The sequence below is a fragment of the Oncorhynchus mykiss genome, chromosome 18, assembly GCF_057628025.1.
Source record: "Oncorhynchus mykiss isolate SJ-2025 chromosome 18, ASM5762802v1, whole genome shotgun sequence".
Lineage (NCBI taxonomy): Eukaryota > Metazoa > Chordata > Actinopteri > Salmoniformes > Salmonidae > Oncorhynchus > Oncorhynchus mykiss.
In genome coordinates, this window is record NC_143039.1 from 45696378 (window position 1) to 45718293 (window position 21916).

At 41.9% G+C, this 21916-nt stretch overlaps 1 protein-coding gene across 4 annotated transcripts; it reads left to right on the forward strand.

Annotated features, from left to right (window-relative positions):
- Window positions 1-12: 12 nt before the first annotated feature.
- Window positions 13-9678, forward strand: si:ch1073-513e17.1 (sialin). Of its 4 annotated transcripts, none has more exons than XM_036952661.2 (13): window positions 24-340; window positions 2272-2391; window positions 2942-3118; window positions 3445-3665; window positions 3906-4139; window positions 4344-4518; window positions 5011-5129; window positions 5250-5411; window positions 5561-5695; window positions 6603-6735; window positions 7151-7298; window positions 7505-7595; window positions 7954-9678. In XM_036952661.2, the coding sequence occupies exons 3-13, from the start codon at window positions 3016-3018 to the stop codon at window positions 8119-8121; spliced, it is 1689 nt and encodes a 562-aa protein (XP_036808556.1). In that variant the 5' UTR covers window positions 24-340; window positions 2272-2391; window positions 2942-3015; the 3' UTR covers window positions 8122-9678. The 4 variants fall into 4 exon arrangements, with proteins under 4 accessions (XP_021427532.2, XP_036808556.1, XP_090064649.1 ...); XM_036952662.2 differs by lacking the exon at window positions 24-340 and adding an exon at window positions 620-2170; XM_021571857.3 differs by lacking the exon at window positions 5561-5695 and having other exon boundaries at window positions 13-340.
- Window positions 9679-21916: the final 12238 nt, after the last annotated feature.

Sequence of the window (21916 nt, forward strand, 5' to 3'; positions counted from 1 at the left end):
TGCTAGCTACCCGGAAGAAACTTGAGAAACAATCATCAGCTTCCATATCATACGGAGCAGCATATCGCGCGATGTGTACATTAGTTTAGTTTATCTTGTGTTGTAGAGTTCAGTGTAAATTATATTCTTGATCATGTGACTACCGCTTTCCCTGAATCGCAAACAGTGTACACAACACTTTTACCACTGTTTTTACTTGGTCTGTGCCAAGTGGAAGGCTACAAGCATTAAGGACGCTATACCGCTATAAGGCAAAACAGAGAGCTCTTTACACATTTATTAAATACGACAGGTGCAACGTAAACCAGAGGGCTTGGGTTGAAGAGTCCATTCGTTCTAGGTAGGTTTGCTCTATACCTCAAATTCAACTAAAGTGCACTAGCAGCTGTACTATTTTGGATCTACTTATGATACCTATCTAGCTATCTATTCTCGTTATGTACCAATGTGGCCAGCTGTTTCAAGTGAATGTTTCGATTCACATGCATGACTGACTGCTTATGAGCCTCCAGTGTTGTAATAACCTTTTATTTATTTTTTTTATTTTATTTAACCTTTTTTTTTATCTTGGCAAGTTAGTTCAGAACAAATTCTTATTTACAATGACGGCCTACCAAAAGGCCTCCTGCGGGGACGGGAGCTGGGATTATAAATACAAATAAATTAACTAAAAATATATGGCAAAACACACATCAAAACAAGAGAGAGCAGAACACTACATAAAGAGAGCCCTAAAGACAACAACATAGCATGAGAGAAACACATGACAACACAGCATAGTCAGAAGCCATAGAAGTCAAAGAAATTCCTATATTCCTGTAGGTCTGTCATGTAAAAGAAAACAAGTTGTCACGTAATGAGGCTATTGTAATGTGAGCATAATTCATTGCATTGTTTGTTGTCATTATAGACAGTGATGGCATGTGATACCCATTAGTTATGTCGAACGGGTTGGATTTAAAATCCCCTTTCCCAAATCTAATGTCAGAAAATGGAGAAGTTACGATTGAAAGAAGAAGCATAGAGTTACTAAAACTACACACAGTTATTATACCAACTTTGGAAGAAGTGAACTTTACAGATAACACACAATCACATACCAATGCCCATGTTTTTTTTTGACTGTGTCCGTTTGTAATGGGAATTTCCAGGTAAATAAAAAGGAGAGCAGTCGTTGATCACATCAATCAAAATAATGTTGGTTTAATTACAAGGTGCAACAGGGTGCAACCTCTAGTACAGAAGCAGAGAAAATGTCTAACGGGCCTCTTGGAGACAGGCCCTTTATATTCAGACAGTGCCAAATGTTCTCTTAACATCAGCCCGAGAGGCTTGTGCGAAGTCAAAACAAAAGACAGTGACTTTGCCTGCTGCTACAGAATCACACAGTGCATAATGTAATCAATACAATTAGAATCAGTGTCCTCGGTCCTTTTGCAATCTGTAGCTCTGGCGTCAATCACTATCAAACGATATGAGAAGAATCCATAACATTCAGTACAAAAATCTAGTGACTATCAACTCAGACACAAATATGTCACAAATAGAACACTGGAAATGATGTATATTACAGAATAGCAAAAACATATAAATATGCTAAGCATTGTGTTATTCACTCTAAACTGAATAAGAACTCGGGCTCCTGAGTGGGGCAGCAGTCTAAGGCAATGCATCTCAGTGCTACAGGCATCACCACAGACCCTCGTTCAATTTCAGGCTGTATCACAACCGGCCGTGATTGGGAGTCTCATAGGGCGGCGCACAATTGGCCCAGCATCATCCAGGTTAGGGTTTGGCCGGTCATCATTGTAAATAAGAATTTCTTCTTAACTGACTTGCCTAGTTAAATAAAACATTTAATAAATATACTTTATTAACCTTAAATGGCCACTACACCATGTCAAAAGGCACTACATTATGTCATTCTATTCCGCCCCCCTCATCAGCTGACTTGCGTAACACACTCTCTGTTCCTCCAATGTTAACCTTTTGAGTGTGAACGTTTTATTAGTCAGCAGATACACTAGGTTCACATCTGCTTTTAATCAGTCTGCACAAGTCACAGTCAGAGTGAAGGAGAGGCCAAGACTACTGGTTTATTTCATTTAGCGGACAGACCTGTATTCTGAGATCAGATTTATTGCGTACTACTGGTCCAGCTCTAAAAGAGGTAGCTATGAAAAATCATTGAATTCCTGATTCTGTGACTGACTTTACATAGGTCATAATTCACAGACTGGTATTTGTTTTCCATCTTGTTTTTTTCTTCAGGATCAACATGTATAAGCCACACCACCAGCCAGCCTAACAACTATTTGGAGCATCATCTGAAGAAGAATGTATGATGCTCCCCAGTCCTATGATCTAGGTCTAGAAACTCAATAACAGCAAGTGAGTAACATTCTGGTCCAACCAGTCCTACTTGTGATAATTGGTCAAACCTTTTTCTCTATCTAAACCAGGGCTCTCCAACCCTCTTCCTGGAGAGCTACCATCCTGTAGGTTTTCGCTCCAACCCTCATCTAGCGCACCTGATTCTAATAATTAGCTGGTTGAGAAGCTGAATCGGGTTAGTTACAACTGGGGTTGGAGTGAAAACCTACAGGTGGGTAGCTCTCCAGGAACAGGGTTGGAGAACCCTGAATTCTGAACATTCCTCAATATAAAGAGCTAAGTCTACTGTTATAATGCATGTCTACAGTATATTTGATTTCTTTGACTTAGTCAGGTGTTTTGTAATGGTTGCACAAGCACCCTTGGATTTATTTGAACACCATAAGGACCATTGACCTGTCAGGTCATGGTCATTCTCATATCCAGCCTGTGTCTGTAGTCTTAACCCGTGTGTGTGTGTGTGTGTGTGTGCTTGCGCATGAGACTGAATGTCTAGCCATTTTTCCTGCTGACTCTTGCTCTCTGTCTGTCCTGCATATTTTCTTAGGACACTATGGTTAGGTGACCTCAGATCACAACCACTTCATTCCATCTCTGGCTGTCACCTGACTGGTGGTTGCCATGGCTTTACAAAATGGATACTCCATCAACTCCACCCCACTGGACGAGAGTGGAGAGACAACACCCCTACTTAAAAAACAAGTGGTGGATGTTGATGATTCAGGTGTCTACTATTTTTGGGTTGCTCTTTTGCATAGTCAGCACTCAGCAGCATGGATGTGCTAGAGGGTGATTTATTATGTAATGATAACTTTTTATGATAGTTGAAGGAAGTCATATTAAGTGAAAATTTGACCTACCTGGAAGTTTGGATATGTCCCTATGCTTTAGCTTAGTGCTAGTGAAATAGGTCATTTAAGTGTCAAGTACTCCTCGTTTGCTAGTGTAGATGTTCTACCAGCGCTGTTTAAATAGTCATCTTTAAAGTCTAAGTGTTTTCAGATCGATTGTGAGGTGTGATTGTGCACTTGTTGTCATCATGTCTACCAGTACCTCCACAATGTTGCTCTGCACGCTACAATCTGGCCATCATGATGTTCTTCGGATTCTCCGTTGTCTACGGTCTCCGTGTCAATCTAAGTGTTGCCATGGTCGCCATGGTCAATGGGACCAATAGCCAACCAACTCTCAACAGCTCAGTTGGCCATGAGTGCCCAGTGTCCTCCCACGGGAACAACAACGGCAGCCAAACCCCAGACCAACCAGACGGGGTAAGTACCAGCTTTTCCAAAGTATCCACAACTAGACCTATAGTATACTGTACATCCATATTAAAGCTCATATATTACAGTACATCAATATGCTTCACACAAACATTATGCATGCATACTGGACATACTGCACATGCAAAGTATGCACAGTAGATACAAGACACTCACAAACTAATATGTAACACTATTGCTCATTTACCCCTCTCTCTCTCTCTCTATCTATCTCTCTCTCTCTCTCAGATACCTCAGTACTCGTGGGATTCTCCAACTCAGGGCCTGCTGCTGGGGGCGTTCTTCTTTGGTTACCTGGTGACTCAGATCCCCGGGGGTTACCTGGCCGGCCACTTTGGAGGGAGTATCTTCTTGGGGGGAGGGGTGCTTGGCACCGCAGCCCTCACCCTCCTCACCCCCCTGGCAGCCCAGCTAGGACCCTACTGGCTGTTTGGCTTACGGGCACTGGAGGGATTTGGGGAGGTAAGAGGCTTCATGTGTGCAGAGTAGGGGTCAATCTCATTCTGTTATCAGCATTGAACTGGATTAGTTTAGCATTCGATTTATGGTATACTTACAGTATAGCCAATTTGGCCATGTGGTCATTATTTTCTCTAAAACTCCAAGGTATTTTGTTCATTTAAGTGACAAATCAGTGTGTATTGCTCTGTGTTTGTGTGTCGTCAGGGGGTGACATTCCCGGCCATGATGGCCATGTGGGCTCGCTGGGCTCCCCCTCTAGAGAGGTCTCGTCTTATTTCCCTGTCGGGGTCAGGGGCAAACTTTGGGGCTTTTGTAGCCCTGCCCCTCACCGGCTTCATATGTCACAGTCTGGGCTGGCCCACTGTCTTCTACATGTGTGGTGAGAGTTGGATAGCAATTACACTCCCCAAACATATACACTGAGTGTTCAAAACATTAAGGACACCTTCGTAATATTGAGTTGCACCCCCCCAACCATATACATTCCCCCTACACACACCATTATCTGCATTGTCAGCTCTTATTTTATTCTCCTGTTTTCACACACATTATACTTTCCTATTTTTGGATCATTCACAATTCTTCTCTGCACACTCAATCAATCAAATGTATTTATAGAGTATTTCTATTTTTTTACAACAGTAGTTGTAAGGAAAAAAGAGGAAGTTATACAGAAACTGAGCCTAAAACCCCAGAGAGCATGCAATGCAGATGTAGTGGCACGGTGGTTAGGAAACACTCCCTAGAAATACAGGAACCTACTTCAGCACAAACACTGTTCCTACACAACCTCTTGCTTTATAAAGATGTCAACATAACCAGTCTTTTCTCTCATTCCCTCCCTCTCTCTCCCTCTTTCTCTCGTCACCAGGGGGTGCTGGTTGTGTTTGGGCAGTTTTCTGGTTCATTCTGGTGTCTGACCAGCCTGGCACTCATCCACGAATCAGCACAAGAGAAAAACATTACATCATCAACTCCATAGGAAAAGATGTAACAACAATATATCTGTGGTATCCTTTATGCCACTATATCAAACATTTGTCAATCACTTTACAGTCAATCCCATTTCTCTCTCTCTCTCTCTCTCTTTCTCTATGCCTCTTAACCCAGGGTGGTGGACATGGCTGGTCAGTGCCTTTGTTACCCATGGTGCTCTCTGTTCCCCTGTGGGCCATCATAGTGTCTCAGATGTGTGCCAACTGGGGTTACTACACTCTGCTCACCTCACTACCCACCTACATGGACACGGTGCTTCACTTTGACCTCCGACAGGTGAGACCCAAAGAAATTGTACATTAAGTCATACATCATAGATATGGACATGATTTCTATGGATGATGCCAGAAGAGGGGAGAGACAGAGTGAGATTCTCAATTCCAGAGTGCTGTCAAGACTAGATAACTATAAGAATATGGTAATAGCTCGACCGGAGGGCAGGTAGTTTGCCACCCAGGACACCTTCAGCACCCGATGTCACAGGAAGGCCAAAAAGATCATCAAGGACAACAACCATCCGAGCCACTGCCTGTTCACCCCGCTATCATCCAGAAGGCGAGGTCAGTACAGGTGCATCAAATCTGGGACCGAGAGACTGAAAAATAGCTTCTATCTCAAGGCCATCAGACTGTTAAACAGCCATCACTTGGTGGCTTCCACCCGGTTACGTAACCCTGCATGTTAGAGGCTGCTGCCCTATATACAGAGACTTGAAATCACTGGCCATTTTAATAATGGAACACTAGTCACTGTAATAATGTTTACATATTTTGCTTTACTAATCTCATATGTATATACTGTATTCTATTCTACTGTATTTTAGTCTATGCCACTCCGTAATGGTTCATCCTAATATTTATATATTCCTTAATTCCATTATTTTACTTTTAGGTTTGTGTGAATTGTGTGTATTGTTGTGAATTGTTAGATACTACTGCACCGATGGATCTAGAAACACAAGCATATCGCTATACCCGCAATAACATCTCCTAAATATGTGTATGTGACCAATACAATATGATTTGATTTTGATATAAGGGAAAGGGGGATAGCTAGTCAGTTGTACAACTGAATGCCTTCAACTGAAATGTGTCTTCCGCATTTAACCCAACCCCTCTGAATCAGAGAGGTGCGGTTGGCTGCCATAATCGACATCCAGGCTCCATAGGTAGAGTTTTGTCATATTTCTTAGACAAGTGTATACATACTTTAGGTGGTAGGACTAGAGAATGACTGACTAAGATTTAGTGTCGTATCAGTATATCACACTGTACATTGATAGTACAGGAGTCTCTGGACTTGAATCATGTTGTGTTGTTACCAAGGCCTGTGCTGCTGTAGCAATGTTTGAATAAAACATTGATGAAAGTGACGCCATCTTATCAGGATATTTTATTCCTACAATGTAGTTGCAATTATTTTTGTCGTTGGTTAATATTGTCTATTTCTTTCTGTTTCTCTATGTAGAATGCCTTTCTCTCAGCTCTGCCCTATCTGGGTGGCTGGGCCTTCTCAGTGATATCAGGTGTAGTAGCAGACAGCCTCCTGGAGAAGGAGCTGTTGAGTGTAACAGCGGTCCGCAAGATCTTCACTATCACAGGCAAGGAGGGGACTTTTATTTTTAAAGGAATTGGTCTTGGTTACTTATGGAATGGGCTTTACCAGATGTTGATTGATTGGCTGTTAAAACGTATAAAAGTTTGCAACAATTTTTTCGGGATTCTTTGGTACTATTTAATGCAGTTGATATTTTAGTCTTTAGAAATATGTTTATTAGCGAAATATGAACTTACAGAGTTTTACATTTTATATTGACATTTTAGTGATTTATCAGAAGCTCTTATCCAGAGCAACTTACAGTTAGAGTATTTTATACATATATATATATTGTGTGTGTGTTGTTGTTGTTAATTGAATGAATGAATGGCCACACTTATATGTCTCTTATCAATAGAAATTAAGTGCAGTGTTTGAACATTCAACATGTGTATTGATATATACTCCTCCTCCCTCAGGTCTGCTGCTGCCTGCAGCATTCCTGGTTGCTGTGGGCTTCTCCGGCTGCAGTGGGGTGTTGGCTGTGACCTTCCTCACCCTCTCTACCACTGTAGGGGGCACCAGTGCAGCCGGGGTCTTCATCAACCAGATAGACATTGCTCCACGGTGGGTGTTTATCTATTTGACATGTTGTCACTTCACTTGTTTCTCTTCACTTCCCTCCTTACTCACCAGTCTTTTCTGGCATGTTTTGGACCAACACTGAACTCTCTTGCACTCATTCTATCACACTCTCAGTCACTTACTCAGTGCCTTTTCACTGCTTTGGATGTATTTGAACCTCTTTGTCTCACTCTTCCTCTCATATTCAGGTATGCGGGGGTGCTTTTAGGAATCACCAACACTTTCGCGACTATCCCAGGTGTTGTCGCGCCAATCATCACAGGTTACCTCACCAAAGATGTACGCTTTAGCTTTTCCCTCATCATCAAATTGATTCATTCTGAAACTGCTTTTCAAAATTATTCAATATATTTAATATAGCTACTTAAATACTTGTCTCTGTAAAAAGTATTTGACCGAGCCTGCGTCTACACAGGCAGTCCAATTCTGATCTTTTTGTCACTCATTGGTCTTTTGACCAATCAGCTCTGAAAAAGATCTGATGTGATTGGTCAAAAGATCAATTAGTGGAAGACAGATCAGAATTGGGCTGCTTGACACGAGGACAATGCAATGGCTCATTTCTAAAAGTTACTGCACCCTTGAAGACTGTTATACATACGACTGTGACTCATGTCTCCCCTCCCTCCTCAAACAGCACTCCTTGGCGGGATGGAGGAATGTGTTCTGTCTATCAGCCGGGATCAGCGCCGGAGGAGCGCTTGTCTTCACCTTGTTTGGCAGCGGGAAGGTCCAGAAATGGGCCCTGGCAGAGGAGGATCAGGAGCAGGCAGAAACAGAGAGAGATAGGTTAATCCCTACATGACAGACAGACAGACAGACATGACCTAAAGGGAATAGGGCCTGTAAGAAATAAGCTGACCTCAGGTTAACTTAACTCCCCATCAGGTGGTTTTAAAAAGGATGGACCAGTGCATTTTAATAGTCTCTTAGTACACTGTGTTGGGAATGGGACCCTATATATAATACATTATTCATGATAGAATTAGGGACTTTTTAAAATGGCCTCTTTATATTCCAAATGCCTTTCTTTAGTATTTCTGACCACGTTTCGTATTTATACTGAACAAAAAAATATAAATGCAACAAGTAAAGTGTTGCTCCTATGTTTCATGAGTTGAAATATTTATCAGATTTTCTGCACAAAATTTGCCAAAATAATCTATCCACCTGACAGGTGTGGCATATCATGAATCTGATTAAACGGCATGATCATTACACAGGTGCACCTCGTGCTGGGGACAAAATGCCACTCTAAAATGTGAAGTTTTGTCACACAAATGCCACAGATGTCTCAAGTTTTGAGGCAGTGTGCAATTGGCATGCTGACTACAGGAATGTCCACCAGAGCTGTTGCCAGAGAATTGAATGTTCATTTCTCTACCATAAGCCATCTCCAACGTTGTTTTAGAGAACAGCCTCACAACTGCAGACCACATGTAACCATGCCAGCCCAGAACCGCGACATCTGGCTTCTTCCCCTGCTGGATCGTCTGAGACCAGCCACCCGGACAGCTGATGAAACTGAGGACTATTTCTGACAATAATACAATTATTTTGTGTGGAAAAAATAATTCTGATTGGCTGGGCCTGGCTCCCAAATTTGTGGGCCTATGCCCTCCCAGGCCCACCGATGGCTGTGCCCCTGCCCAGTCATGTGAAATCCATAGATTAGGGCCTAATTAATTTATTTCAATTGACTGATTTCCATATATGAACTGAAATGTTTTTTTCTTCAGTGTATACAGGATGAGTCATTATACCTTTTTTTACTTAAATCAAAGAGCTTTACATTTAATAATGGGCTACCCCTAGTGGTATAAGGAAATACACAGGCAACTTCTAATAAACTAGATTATTCTTTAATTGATCACTTTTAAATGCTCTTATACTTTTATCTGCCACATTTTATAAAAAATACCTGTGCTCTTCCCAGGATTCATTGCCTATGATTAGCCATTGTCTGGTCTGTTGGCTATATAACAATTACTGCCCCAAACCATTTGTGCTTTCAATATTTTTTTTATTAAACGACAGACAGACGTACTTACAGAACTTGAAAAATTGATATTTTACCGCTACCTACTTGACCTCCCGGCACTTTGCCCTTAAGGACATTGCTGCACAAAAAAAAATGTGGTTACCAAAAATGTTTAATTTGAGGAAATGTACATTCATGTAAGAATGTTTTGTTGGTCAATGTAAATTCATGCAATAACATTTTGTAAGTGTTAGGTAAAAACAAATCAATGTGAATGTTCATAACAGAAAATAATCTGTGAAATCAAAATGTCATGCTATTTCCAGTAGCCTACTGGTTTAACTTTCCATTAAATAATATACCAAATGTTCACATACTGAATTTTGGGGTTGTCATGTGTTGTCATTTTAATACTTTTGAATAATTATATTAGTGGCAATTTTATCCTAATTGTGTTATACATGTTTTATTCGCATTTATATTGCGTCAAATATTTTTATTTTGAAGTTTTCAAGCTCCATAACCTGGTTCCCATTTTAACTTCCAACCCGGATGTTGTTAGTTGCTAGCGTGAACGTGACGGAGTGAAACGAATGCTTCCTTTACATTTTCAGACTGCAGGGCAACCACATTTTTGTACGTTGTTTTTTGCGGGGAGGCAATTTTCGGAATACTCCAACTACTAACAAGGCATCACCTTAACCCTGAGTAGAGACATTTTAAGAAGGCTAAACGAAAACGCGCCGCTGATGCTCATGAAATGCCCCCAATACTGAAGACGATTCAGATTCCAGCAGTGAATCTGAGCCTGACAGTGATGTATTTTGGACTAAACTTCGTGAATGTTCCACTGGTTGTGAGGACAGTGAGATAGAAGCGCCATCAACCGAGAAACCTCGGCTGAAGAACCCAGTCACTTCAACAGGAAAACCGGTTCCTCCAACAGAGAATGGGGATCACGAGACTGGCAAAGATGGCACCGTTTGGCGAGGGTTAAATCCCATTGGAGAGGCAGTGGGCCAGAGAGCAACATGTTTTCATGGTCGCTCCAGGGCCAGCAAAAAGCGACATAGACAGCAGCCCACTCAGCGCCTTTCATTGCCTGTTTGACATCAACATGTTGCTCCACATCAAAGAATGTACAGTTGAAGAAGCGCGCAGATTACAGTTTTTATGATATGTCTTTGGATGAGCTTCAAGCCTTCATTGCGCTCCTTTACGTTCGTGTGGCGTTCGGTGGCAATTGCGGGAAGATGGAGAGCTTTTGGAATGACCAGTGGGGGGTGATCCTTTTTGGACAAACAATGCCAAGGAACAGATTTAGAGACATCATGCGATATATATGTTTTGGCCAAAAATGAATAAAGAGTGAAAGTGTTAAAAATGACAAATGTTCCCCCTTGTCACACGTTTTGAACAGTTTTGTCAAAAATAGCATCACCTGCTACAACACAGGGCCTAATATTGCTGTTGTTGATTCGCAGTTGTTTCCCACAAAAGCACAGGGCGTTTTCTCGCACTTCATGGAAAACGCGCTCGACCGTTATGGAATCAAGTTCTGGCTGGCAGTGGATGCTGACTCCAAATACATCGTGAATGGTTTCCCGAACTTGGGGAAAGAAGATGACTTCCAGACAACTAGACAGCGCCAGTGTGGTGCTGAAGCTGATGGAACAAAGGAAGGAATGTGACCACTTCAGTTCAACTGGCAAATAAATTGCCGCATGACGCGAAGCTGTGTACATGTGTAAGCCAATGAAGACCATCAGTGTTCTCAGCACCCTGCACCTGTCTGTTGGCACTAGTACCTGCAGAAAGAAAACCCCCAGAATCTCTGCCTTTCAACAACTCCACTAAAGTCGGGGTGAATGTGTTGGATAGGCATGCGCGCACGTAGTGTGAAGGGTGGCTCCCAGTGTTGGCCGATGGCCGTCTTCTACAACGTCCTGGACTTGGCAGCCATCAATGCCTATGTGCTTTACAAAGAGTGCATGTGGGACACTATGCGATATACCCGGAGAGAGTTTATCCTGAACCTAGCATCAGCGCTTCGGGCAAACTATGTGATGCTAAAAGAAGCTATAAAGTCAGATCCCGATCCCCGCTCTGCCAACGAGGTAGTGAAAAGAAAGAGTTGTCAGGGGGCTAGTACTCAATGTAGGAACGTAACTCTTGAGGGATGTTCAGAATGCAGGAGATATGTTTGTGGGAAGTGCGCCAAGACGGTAAAGAAAAGCATTCTCTGTCACAGATGCTTGTCGCAGGACACTTTACAAAATCCCAAAATTTGCCGCATGTGTAAAAGCGCGCGCCCACGAACTGTGAAGACATATATATGTTAATGCGTTGGCTGCATTTTCATCGACATACTACCTACCTCAACATGACTTCAGCATATACGTTTGGCAAGGCGGCATGAATATACAAATACAGTATAGGCTACAGTGTTTGATGGAAGAAGTTATGTGTTCATGGTTTACATTGAATTTACAACCAAGTACTGACTGTAATTTGTAACCAAAACGAGTTAACAAAATGTATTTGATTCCATTAAGGTTACACATTTAAAATTAAAGGTGTTGTAGATTACTTTTGACTAATATTCATATATTAATCTCTCCCCCCAAAAGAAGACATTAAAGAGTTGACACCAAAAAATTAAATAGTTGAATCTCTGACGAACTGCACATTATAAAATAAAGATACATTTTTGAGTAATCAAGAAATAAGATATGCTCAAGGTGGGCAGCAAGGCTTCTGTCTTTCCAAATTCAAAAGTGTGTGTAATTTTGAGATGGTTAGTGCTATTCGGGACCCTACCCTAAACCTTAACCATAACCCTTACCTAACCATTTTAATGTCTACTTCAATGGGGTGACGTCAGAGTTACGACAGTTGCTAAAACTCTCAAGAGGGCTATGAGTAAAGACATTTCTATGGCTGTGCATCAGGCACTTGCCTCAGATTTAGTGTGAATGATCTGGATGTACATTGCGGTAAACTTCACTGAGCTATAATTAAGCAATAAGGCCAGAGGTGTGGTATATACCAATATAAACACGGCTAGGGCTATTCTTACACATGATGCAATGCGGATACAGCCATTAAATGCGCTGCATGGTCAATCCGATGTCTGCAGTGCCCATACAGCATTTTCTGCCATACAACCTCTGCATAAGTCAGGGCATTCATACTTGTTGAGTTTCGCAGAGCTGTTGTGAAGGAAGTTGTCAAGGAAGTGAGTTTGTGTTTATACTGGACCCCCACACCCACCTACCATCAACCAATCATGGCAATGCAGAGAGCTATATGGAGCCATCCACATTGTTACAAATAAATTGGGCGGTGCACATGCAGTACAGAGCTCAATTTGGCCTCTGCATGCCTCCAGAGGCTTCACACCATCCATATGGCACATTCAAGCATAAATTGTCTTTTAACCATTGGTATATTCAAATCAAATGTTATTTGTCACATACACATGGTTAGCAGATGTTAATGCGAGTGTAGCGAAATGCTTGTGCTTCTAGTTCCGACAATGCAGTAATAACCAACAAGTAATCTAACTAACAATTCCAAAACTACTGTCTTATACACAGTGTAAGGAGATAAAGAATATGTACATAAGGATATATGAATGAGTGATGGTACAGAGCAGCATAGGCATAGGCATAGGCAAGATACAGTAGATGGTATTGAGTACAGTATATACATATGAGATGAGTATGTGAACAAAGTGGCATAGTTAAAGTGGCCATATACCACAAACCCCAAGGATCCTTATTGCTATTAGAAACTGGTTACCAACGTAATTAGAAAAGTCAACCATTTTTGTTTTTGTCATACCCCTGGTATATGGTCTGATATACCACTGCTTTCAGCCATTTAGCATTCAGGGCTTAACCCACCCAGTTTATAATCATAAGAAAAAATGCATAAGCTATTCGTATTATATTGATTGACAAGACAGTGGAGTGACCGCTCTAACAATGAAAATACAGTGTCTTTGGAAAGTATTCAAAACCATTGAGTTTTTCCACATTTTGTTACGTTACAGCCTTAACATAAAATGTACTAAATAAAACCAAATCATCAGCAATCTATACACAATACCCCATAATTTACAAAGCGAAAACAGGTTTTTAGAAATGTTTGTAAATTCATTTAAAAAAATTTAAACAGAAATACCTTATTTACGTAAGTATTCAGACCCATTGCTATGAGACTCGAAATTGTGCTCAGGTGCATCTTGTTTCCATTGATCATCCTTGAGATGTTTCTACTTGATTGGAGTCCACCTGTGGTAAATTCAATTGATAGGACATGATTTGGAAAGGCACACACCTGTCTATATAAGGTCCCACAGTTGACAATGCATGTCAGATTATAAACCAAGCCTGGGGAAGGGTACCAAAACATTTCTGCATCATTTAAAAAAAAAAAACTTTTAACTAGGCAAGTCAGTTAAGAACAAATTCTTATTTACAACGACTGCCTACACCGGCCAAACCCGGACGACACTGGGTCAGTTGTGTGCCGCCCTATGGGACTCCCAATCACGGCCGGTTGTGATAAGCCTGGAAGCAGTAGAGAATGTGAGGTGCTGGTACTCCGCTCCGGTGAGCTCCTGCCCATGTGTAGCACTGCCTGTCACGTATTAAACCAGATTCACACTACAGGCAAATGGTTACATGGATGTCATCAATAATAACGGAGAATGTGACTGCACTTCCTGATTTGGCATGGTTTTAGTTCTGGTCAGAGAGGAAGAGTTGACACACAAGAGGATTTATTCTGCCAAAATTTGTCTGCTTGAGAAAAGCCCTTTTTTTTGTATGGAGGTCGATAAATTAGTGCCGAATTACGTGAGGTTTACTTGATCGAGTATAAGTTTTGTAATGTTTAGGCTGTTACAAATGTACTGTTAAGTGTATGCATGTTGCATTCTGGCAATTTTGAGAAATAACTTAGTTGTGCCTGTTATTCACATGCGTATCAACCCTCTCATTGGCTAGAATGGTCCCACCTGACCTCACTTGCTTTCGCTGATTGAGGACATGTATTTCCATTGTTGGAGCGGTTATTCGGCAAGATTGGCAATATAATAGATCATCTTTGATTTGGTTCATTAGGAAATGCTCCCTCATTCCGACATACTATTTTTTCCTATCATCTCGCAAATCTCCGCTTTGAACCCAGCCGCAAGCTGCCCAGTGACACAAGCCTACCAGATTAGATAAATGCCCTCTATGCTCGCTTCGAGGAGAGCAACACTGAACCATGCATGAGAGCACCAGCTGTTCCGGATGACTGTTCACACTTCCTTAGCTGGTGTGAGTAAGACCGTTAAACAGGTTAACATTCACAAGGCCGCAGGGCCAGACAGATTGTAGGATGCGTACTCTGACATTTTTTTTATTTTCTTTTTCTCCCCAATTTTGTGGTATCCAATTGTTAGTCTTGTCTGCAACTCACTGCCACTCCTGTGTGGACTGGGGAGAGAAGGTCGAGAGCTGTGCGTCCTCCGAAACACAACCCTGCCAAGCCGCACTGCGTCATGACACAATGCCCACTTAACCCAGAAGCCAGCCACACCAATGTGTCGGAGGAAACACTGTACACCTGACAACCGTGTAAGCGTGCACTGCGCCCGGCCCACCACAGGAGTTGCTAGTGCGCGATGGGACAAGGACATCCCTGCCGGCCAAGCCCTCCCCTAACCCGGATGACGCTGGGCCAATTGTGCGCCGCCCCATGGATCTCTCGGTCGCAGCCGTCCAGAGCCTGGACTCGAACCCAGAATCTTCAGTGGCACAGCTAGCGCTGCGATGCAGTGACATTTTCAACCTCTTTCTTACCCAGTCTGTAATACCTACAGGTTTCAAGTAGACTGCCATAGTCCCTGTGCCCTAGAACGCAAAGGTAACCTTAAAACCATAGTGCATTCAAAGCTCTTTATTAAACTAAGGACTCTGGGATTAAACAGGTCCCTCAGCAGCTGGATCCTGGATTTCCTGATGGGCCGCCTCCAGGGGATGAGGGTAGGCAACAACATCTCTCCACCATGCCTACACTCAACACAGGGGCCCCTCAGGGGTGCATGCTTAGTCCCCTACTATATTCTGTGTTCACCCACTCCAACACCATCATTAAGTTTGCTCACAACATAATGGTGGTAGTCCTGATCACCAACGACGATGAGACAGCCTACAGGGAAGAGGTCAGTGACCTGGCAGTGTTGTGCCAGTACAAAAACCTCTCCCCCGATGTCAGCAAGACAAAGGAGCTGATTGTGGACTGCAGGAAATGGAGGCCTGAGCACGCCCCCATTCACATTGACGGGGATGTATTGGAGCGGGTTGAGAGCTTCAAGTTCCTCGGTGTCCACATCACTAAGGACCTATCATGATTCAAACACACCAACACTGTCGTGAAGAAGGCATGACAACATCTCTTCCCACTCAGGAGGCTGAAAATATTTGGCATGGGTCCTCAGGTCCTCAAAAAGCACACTGACTTGGTACCCGCACTCATTGTATATAGCCTCATTTAAAAATATACAGTTGAAGTCGGATGTTGACATCACTTAAGTTGGAGTCATTAACTTGTTTTTCAACCACTCCACACATTTCTTGTGAACAAACTATAGTTTTGGCAAGTCTGTTAGGACATCTACTTTCTGCATGACACAAGTCATTTTTCCAACAATTGTTTACAGACAGATTATTTCACTTAATTTACTATCACAATTCCAGTGGTTCAGAAGTTTACATACACTAAGTTAACTGTGCCTTTAAACAGCTTGGAAATTTTCAGAAAATTATGTCATGGCTTTAGAAGCTTCTGATAGGCTAATTGACATCATTTGAGTCAAATGGAGGTGTACCTGTGGATGTATTTCAAGGCCTACCTTCAAACTCAGTGCCTCTTTGCTTGACATCATGGGAAAATCAAAAGAAATCAGCCATGACCTCAGGGAAAAAAAATGCAGACCTCCACAAGTCTGGTTCAATCTTGGGAGCAATTTCCAAACGCCTGACGGTAACACGTTCAACTGTACAAACAATAGTATGCAAGTATAAACACCATGGGACCACACAGCCATCAGACCGCTCCATAAGGAGACTCGTTCAGTCTCCTAGAGATGAACGTACTTTGGTGCGAAAAGTGCAAATCAATCCCAGGACAACAGCAAAGGACCTTGTGAAGATGCTGGAGGAAATGGGTACAAAAGTGTGTGTATGTAGAGTAAAACAAGTCGTATAGCACCAAAGACAGCTCGGCAAGGAAGAAGCCGCTGCCAAAACCGCCATAAAGCCCTACTACGGTTTGCAACTGCACATGGGGACAAAGATCGTACTTTTTGGAGAAATGTCCTCTGGTCTGAAACTGTTTGGCCATAATGACCATCGTTATGTTTGGAGGAAAAAGGGGGAGGCTTGCAAGCTGAAGAACCCCATCCCAACCGTGAAGCACGGGGTGGCAGCCTCATGTTGTGGGGGTCCTTTGCTGCAGGAGGGACTGGTGCACTTCACAAAATAGATGGGATCATGAGGCAGGAATATTATGTGGATATATTGAAGCAACATCTCAAGACATCAGTCAGGAAGTCTTGGGTCTTCCAAATGGACAATGACCCCAAACATACTTCCAAAGTTGTGGAAAAATGGCTTAAGGACAACAAAGTCAAGGTATTGGAGTGGCATTGGAGTGGCCATCACAAAGCCCTGACCTCAATCAAATAGAAAATTTGTGGGCAGAACTGAAAAAGAGCGTGTGAGCAAGGAGGCCTACAAACCTGACTCAGTTACACCAGCTCTGTCAGGAAGAATGGGCCAAATGTTTCTCAACTTATTGAGCTTGTGGAAGGCTACGCAAAACAATTTAAAGGCAATGCTACCAAATACTAATTGAGTGTATGTAGACTTCTGACCCACTGGGAATGTGCTGAAAGAAATCATTCTCTCTACTATTATTCTGACATTTCACATTCTTAAAGTAGTGGTGATCCTAACTGAACTAAAACAGTGATTTTTTTATGAAGATTAAATGTAAAAATAAAATAAGAGTTAAACAAATCAAAATATATTTTAGAATTTATATTCTTCAAAGTACCCTTTGCCTTGATGACAGCTTTGCACACTCTTGGCATTCTCTTAACCAGCTTCATGAGGTAGTCACCTCAATCAACAGGTGTGCCTTCTTAAAATTACATTTGTGGGATTTCTTTCTTTAAAGCGTTTGAGGCAATCAATTGTGTTGTGACAAGGTAGAGGTGGTATACAGAAGATAGCCCTATTTGGTAAAATACCAAGTCCAAATTATGGCAAGAACAGCTCAAATAAGCAAAGAGAAACAACAGTCCATCATTACTTAGACATGAAGGTCAGTCAATCTGGAAAATTTCTATAACTTTCAAGTGCAGTCACAAAAACCATCAAGCACTACGATGAAACTGGCTCTCATGAAGACCGCCACAGGAAAAGAAGACCCAGAGTTACCTCTGCAGAGGATACTTTCATTAGAGTTACCAGCCTCAGAAAGTGCAGCCTAAGTAAATGCTTCACCGAGTTCAAGTAAGACACATTTCATTAACTGTTCAGAGGAGGCTGCGTGAATCAGGCCTTCATGGTCGAATTGCTGCAAAGAAACCCCCTACTAAAGGACACCAATAATACGAAGAGACTTGCTTGGGCCAAGAAACATGAGCAATTGACATTAGACCGGTGGAAATCTGTCTTTTGGTCTGAGGATTACTAGATTGAAATTTTTGGGTCCAACCGCTGTGTCTTTTTGAGATGCAGAGTAGGTGAACGGATGATCTCCACATGTGTGTTCCCACCGTGAGGCATGGAGGAGGTGTGGGGGTGCTTTTCTGGTGACGCTGTCAGTGATTTATGTAGAATTCAAGGCACACTTAACCAGCATGGGTACCGCAGCGATACGCCATCTCATCTGGTTTGCACTTAGTCCCAGTATCATTTGTTTTTCAACAGGACAATGACCAAACATACCTCCAAGGCTGTGTAAGGGCTATTTAAATATGCTCCGCATATTTGGGAACTCCTTCAAGACGGTTGGAAAAGCATTCCTCATGAAGCTGGTTGAGAGAATGCCAAGAGTGTGCAAAGCTGTCCTCATGGCAAAGGATGGCTACTTTGAAGAATCTACATGATTCCATATGTGTTATTTCATAGTTTAGATGTCTTCACTATTATTCTACAGTGTAGAAAATAGTAGAAAATAAAGAAACCCTTGAATGAGTAGTTGTGTCCAAACTTTGTCTACTTTACACAAAAATACTAAAACAAGCGTATACTTACAGACACATGCAAACAATGGCTACATTTCTTCTGCCCAGACCTGCATGCTCACACCCCCATCCCTAGTGCCTGTATTATAGTTTGCCACTTGGTCTTAAATTGTAACGTAAAATGTGTAAATAATACATCATTAGATTTTTCCATTGTGTCAATGATGGCGGATTGATTGACTTCCAAGTATTTTGTATACGTTTTTTCGTAATGAGAAAATAATTGTCCAGCCTCCTGGGTATCTCACTCCACCCCCATATGTCATGTCTTGAAATATGCAGACAGACGGACTGAAAGTTTACATTGTAATACTTCTATTTATTGAGTCATTGTTTTTTTACTTGAGAAATGACTGCAGTCATGCTGTGGAATTTGTGATTTTTGTCTCTTGTATAATAAATTCTATACATTTGTTTATACTGGATCAAACATCCTTTTTTTTCTCTTTTAAAAAAAAACTCATTTCATAAGTTATGCTCTAACTTTCCCTCCATCTTGTGCCAACATCAGCACAACTCTGCGTTGTTGGGAAAAGGGCTGGTAAGTAAGCGTTTCATGGTTAAGTCTACACCTGATGTATTTGGCGCCTGTGACAAATTTGATTTGACTGACTTCATGACCAAAATATATCCTATTTACACTTTGTAGTCAATTTTGACCTGTTTCGGATGTATACATTTTTCTGACTCATGTCTGTCACGTAGGCCATTTTCAAAACAAGAAGTTGCTTTTTAGGAGCAGTCACTCTAAGAGTACAGTTACATGAAGCCTATGAATGAGTGTCTTTAATGCCCTTTTATTCTTCACTTCATGTGACAACCTTTATTATTATGCATAAAATCATAATGAAAAGATAATAGGCTATTGATTTATTTTCATCAAGAAAGGTATGTAAAACAGGACATTGACAGAACTTGTTTAGATAATAGGCCTACCTAATTTGTGGGAGTTTTTTGCATGTTGATGAAATTATATTCTTCTCTTGGCAGACATCTCATAGTTAGATAATATTCAAATGGTTTCTCATGGTCAGTAGATTCATCCTTCTGATACTTTCCTCAGACACTTCCCACTGGACAAAAATGTGTTTTGTGTCATTTCAACAACATGAAATCTAATGTGATGACATTGAATTAATGTGGAAAGCTGTTTGGATTTGCAAAAGGTCCTCAATTTCTTTTTTTTCTCCAACCAACTTGTAACCTAAATCCAATGTCAAGGTGACATATAAAAAAATAAATGTTTATTCACATTGACATTTTTGCACATTTATAAAATATTGCATTTACTTGTATACAGTATAGGCCATGTTATACATGTTACCCAGTCATCTTCAACTAGGCAAACTTGACATGTTTGCTATTTTAATTGGATATTTAAAAGTGGGTATTTGAGACAAATGTCCAGATATGATTTTCTAATAATCCCCACATTTTATTCAGTTCCATTTAAATTCCAATGTGCCCCCCCCCCCCCCCCCCCCCCCTAGTCTTTCACTCACATTTGCAACCCATGTGAAGGTGTTCTATTGAGCTCACCTCTTCCCAAATGTGCAATCAAGACATGGGACAGAGTCATATGCATGTGTTTAGACTTTCTCCCTTTCACACTTGGCCTGAGGCCAAACCAAAGAAAAGGCTGACCAAAAGGACTTTGTTTGCAAGTGTGAACCAACTACTTTAGATTGCCAGGGGGTGACAGGAGGTCACTGTCTTGCAAAATGTTCTATTTGCATTAGCAATTAGCCCCCTGAAGGTAGAATGACACTGAGTACCTTACACATACAGTATATTTAAGATATCAATCATTTCATTTTGTGGCTTTATCAGTAGGCTATAAAAAGAACATGACTTATTTCACTGACCATTTTGTGCTGACACAATTATTCACTCTTCATGCCCCAGTTTTGTCATGACTAATGTTTATCTTCCTTTAGAGATTGGAATCTACACTAAACAAAAATATAAACTCAAAATGCAACTATTTCTAATATTTTACTGAGTTACAGTTCATATAAGGAAATCTATCAATTGAAATAAATAAATTAGGCCCTAATCTATGGATTTCACATGACTGGGAATACAGATATGAGTCTGTTGGTCACAGATACCGAAAAAGTAGGGGCGTGGATCAGAAAACCAGTCAGTATCTGGTGTGGCCACCATTTGCCTCGTGCAGCGCAACACATCTCCTTCATATGGTTGATCAGGCTGTTGATTGTGGCCTTTGGAATGTTGTCCCACTCTTTAATGGCTGTGCGAAGTTGCTGGTACCCTCAAAGCTCATCACTAAGCTAAGGATCCTGGGACTAAACACCTCCCTCTGCAACTGGATCCTGGACTTCCTGATGGGCCACCTCCAGGAGGTGAGGGTAGGTAGCAACACATCTGCCACGCTGATCCTCAACACTGGAGCTCCCCAGGGGTGCGTGCTCAGTCCCCTCCTGTACTCCCTGTTCACCCACGACTGCATGGCCAGGCACGACTCCAACACCATCATTATTATTATTTGCAGACGACACAACAGTGGTAGGCCTGATCAACGATGAGACAGCCTATAGGGAGGAAGTCAGAGACCTTGCCGGGTGGTGCCAGAATAACAACCTATCCCTCAACATAACCAAGACTATGGAGATTATTGTGGACTATAGGAAAAGGAGGACCGAGCATGCCACCATTCTCATCGACGGGGCTGTAGTGGAGCAGGTTGAGAGCTTCAAGTTCCTTGGTGTCCACATCAACAACAAACTAGAATGGTCCAAACACACCAAGACAGTCATGAAGAGGGCATGACAAAGCCTATTTCCCCCCAGGAAACTAAAAATATTTGGCATGGGTCCTGAGATCCTCAAAAGGTTCTACAGCTGCAACATCGAGAGCATCCTGACTGGTTGTATCACTGCCTGGTACGGCAACTGCTCGGCCTCTGACCGCAAGGCACTACAGAGTGTAGTGCGTATGGCCCAGTACATCACTGGGGCTAAGCTCCCTGCCATCCAGGACCTCTACAGCAGGCGGTGTCAGAGGAAGGCCCTAAAAATTGTCAAAGACCCCATCCACCCAAGTCATAGACTGTTTTCTCTACTACCGCATGGCAAGTGGTACTGGAGTGCCAGGACAAAAAGGCTTCTCAACAGTTTTTACCCCCAAGCCATAAGACTCCTGAACAGATAATCAAATGGCTCCCCAGACTATTTGCATTGCCATCGATAAAATGAAATTGTTTGTTGTCTGTAGCTTATGCCTGCCCATACCATAACCCCACCGCCTCCATGGAGCAATTATGTTCACAACATTGACATGAGC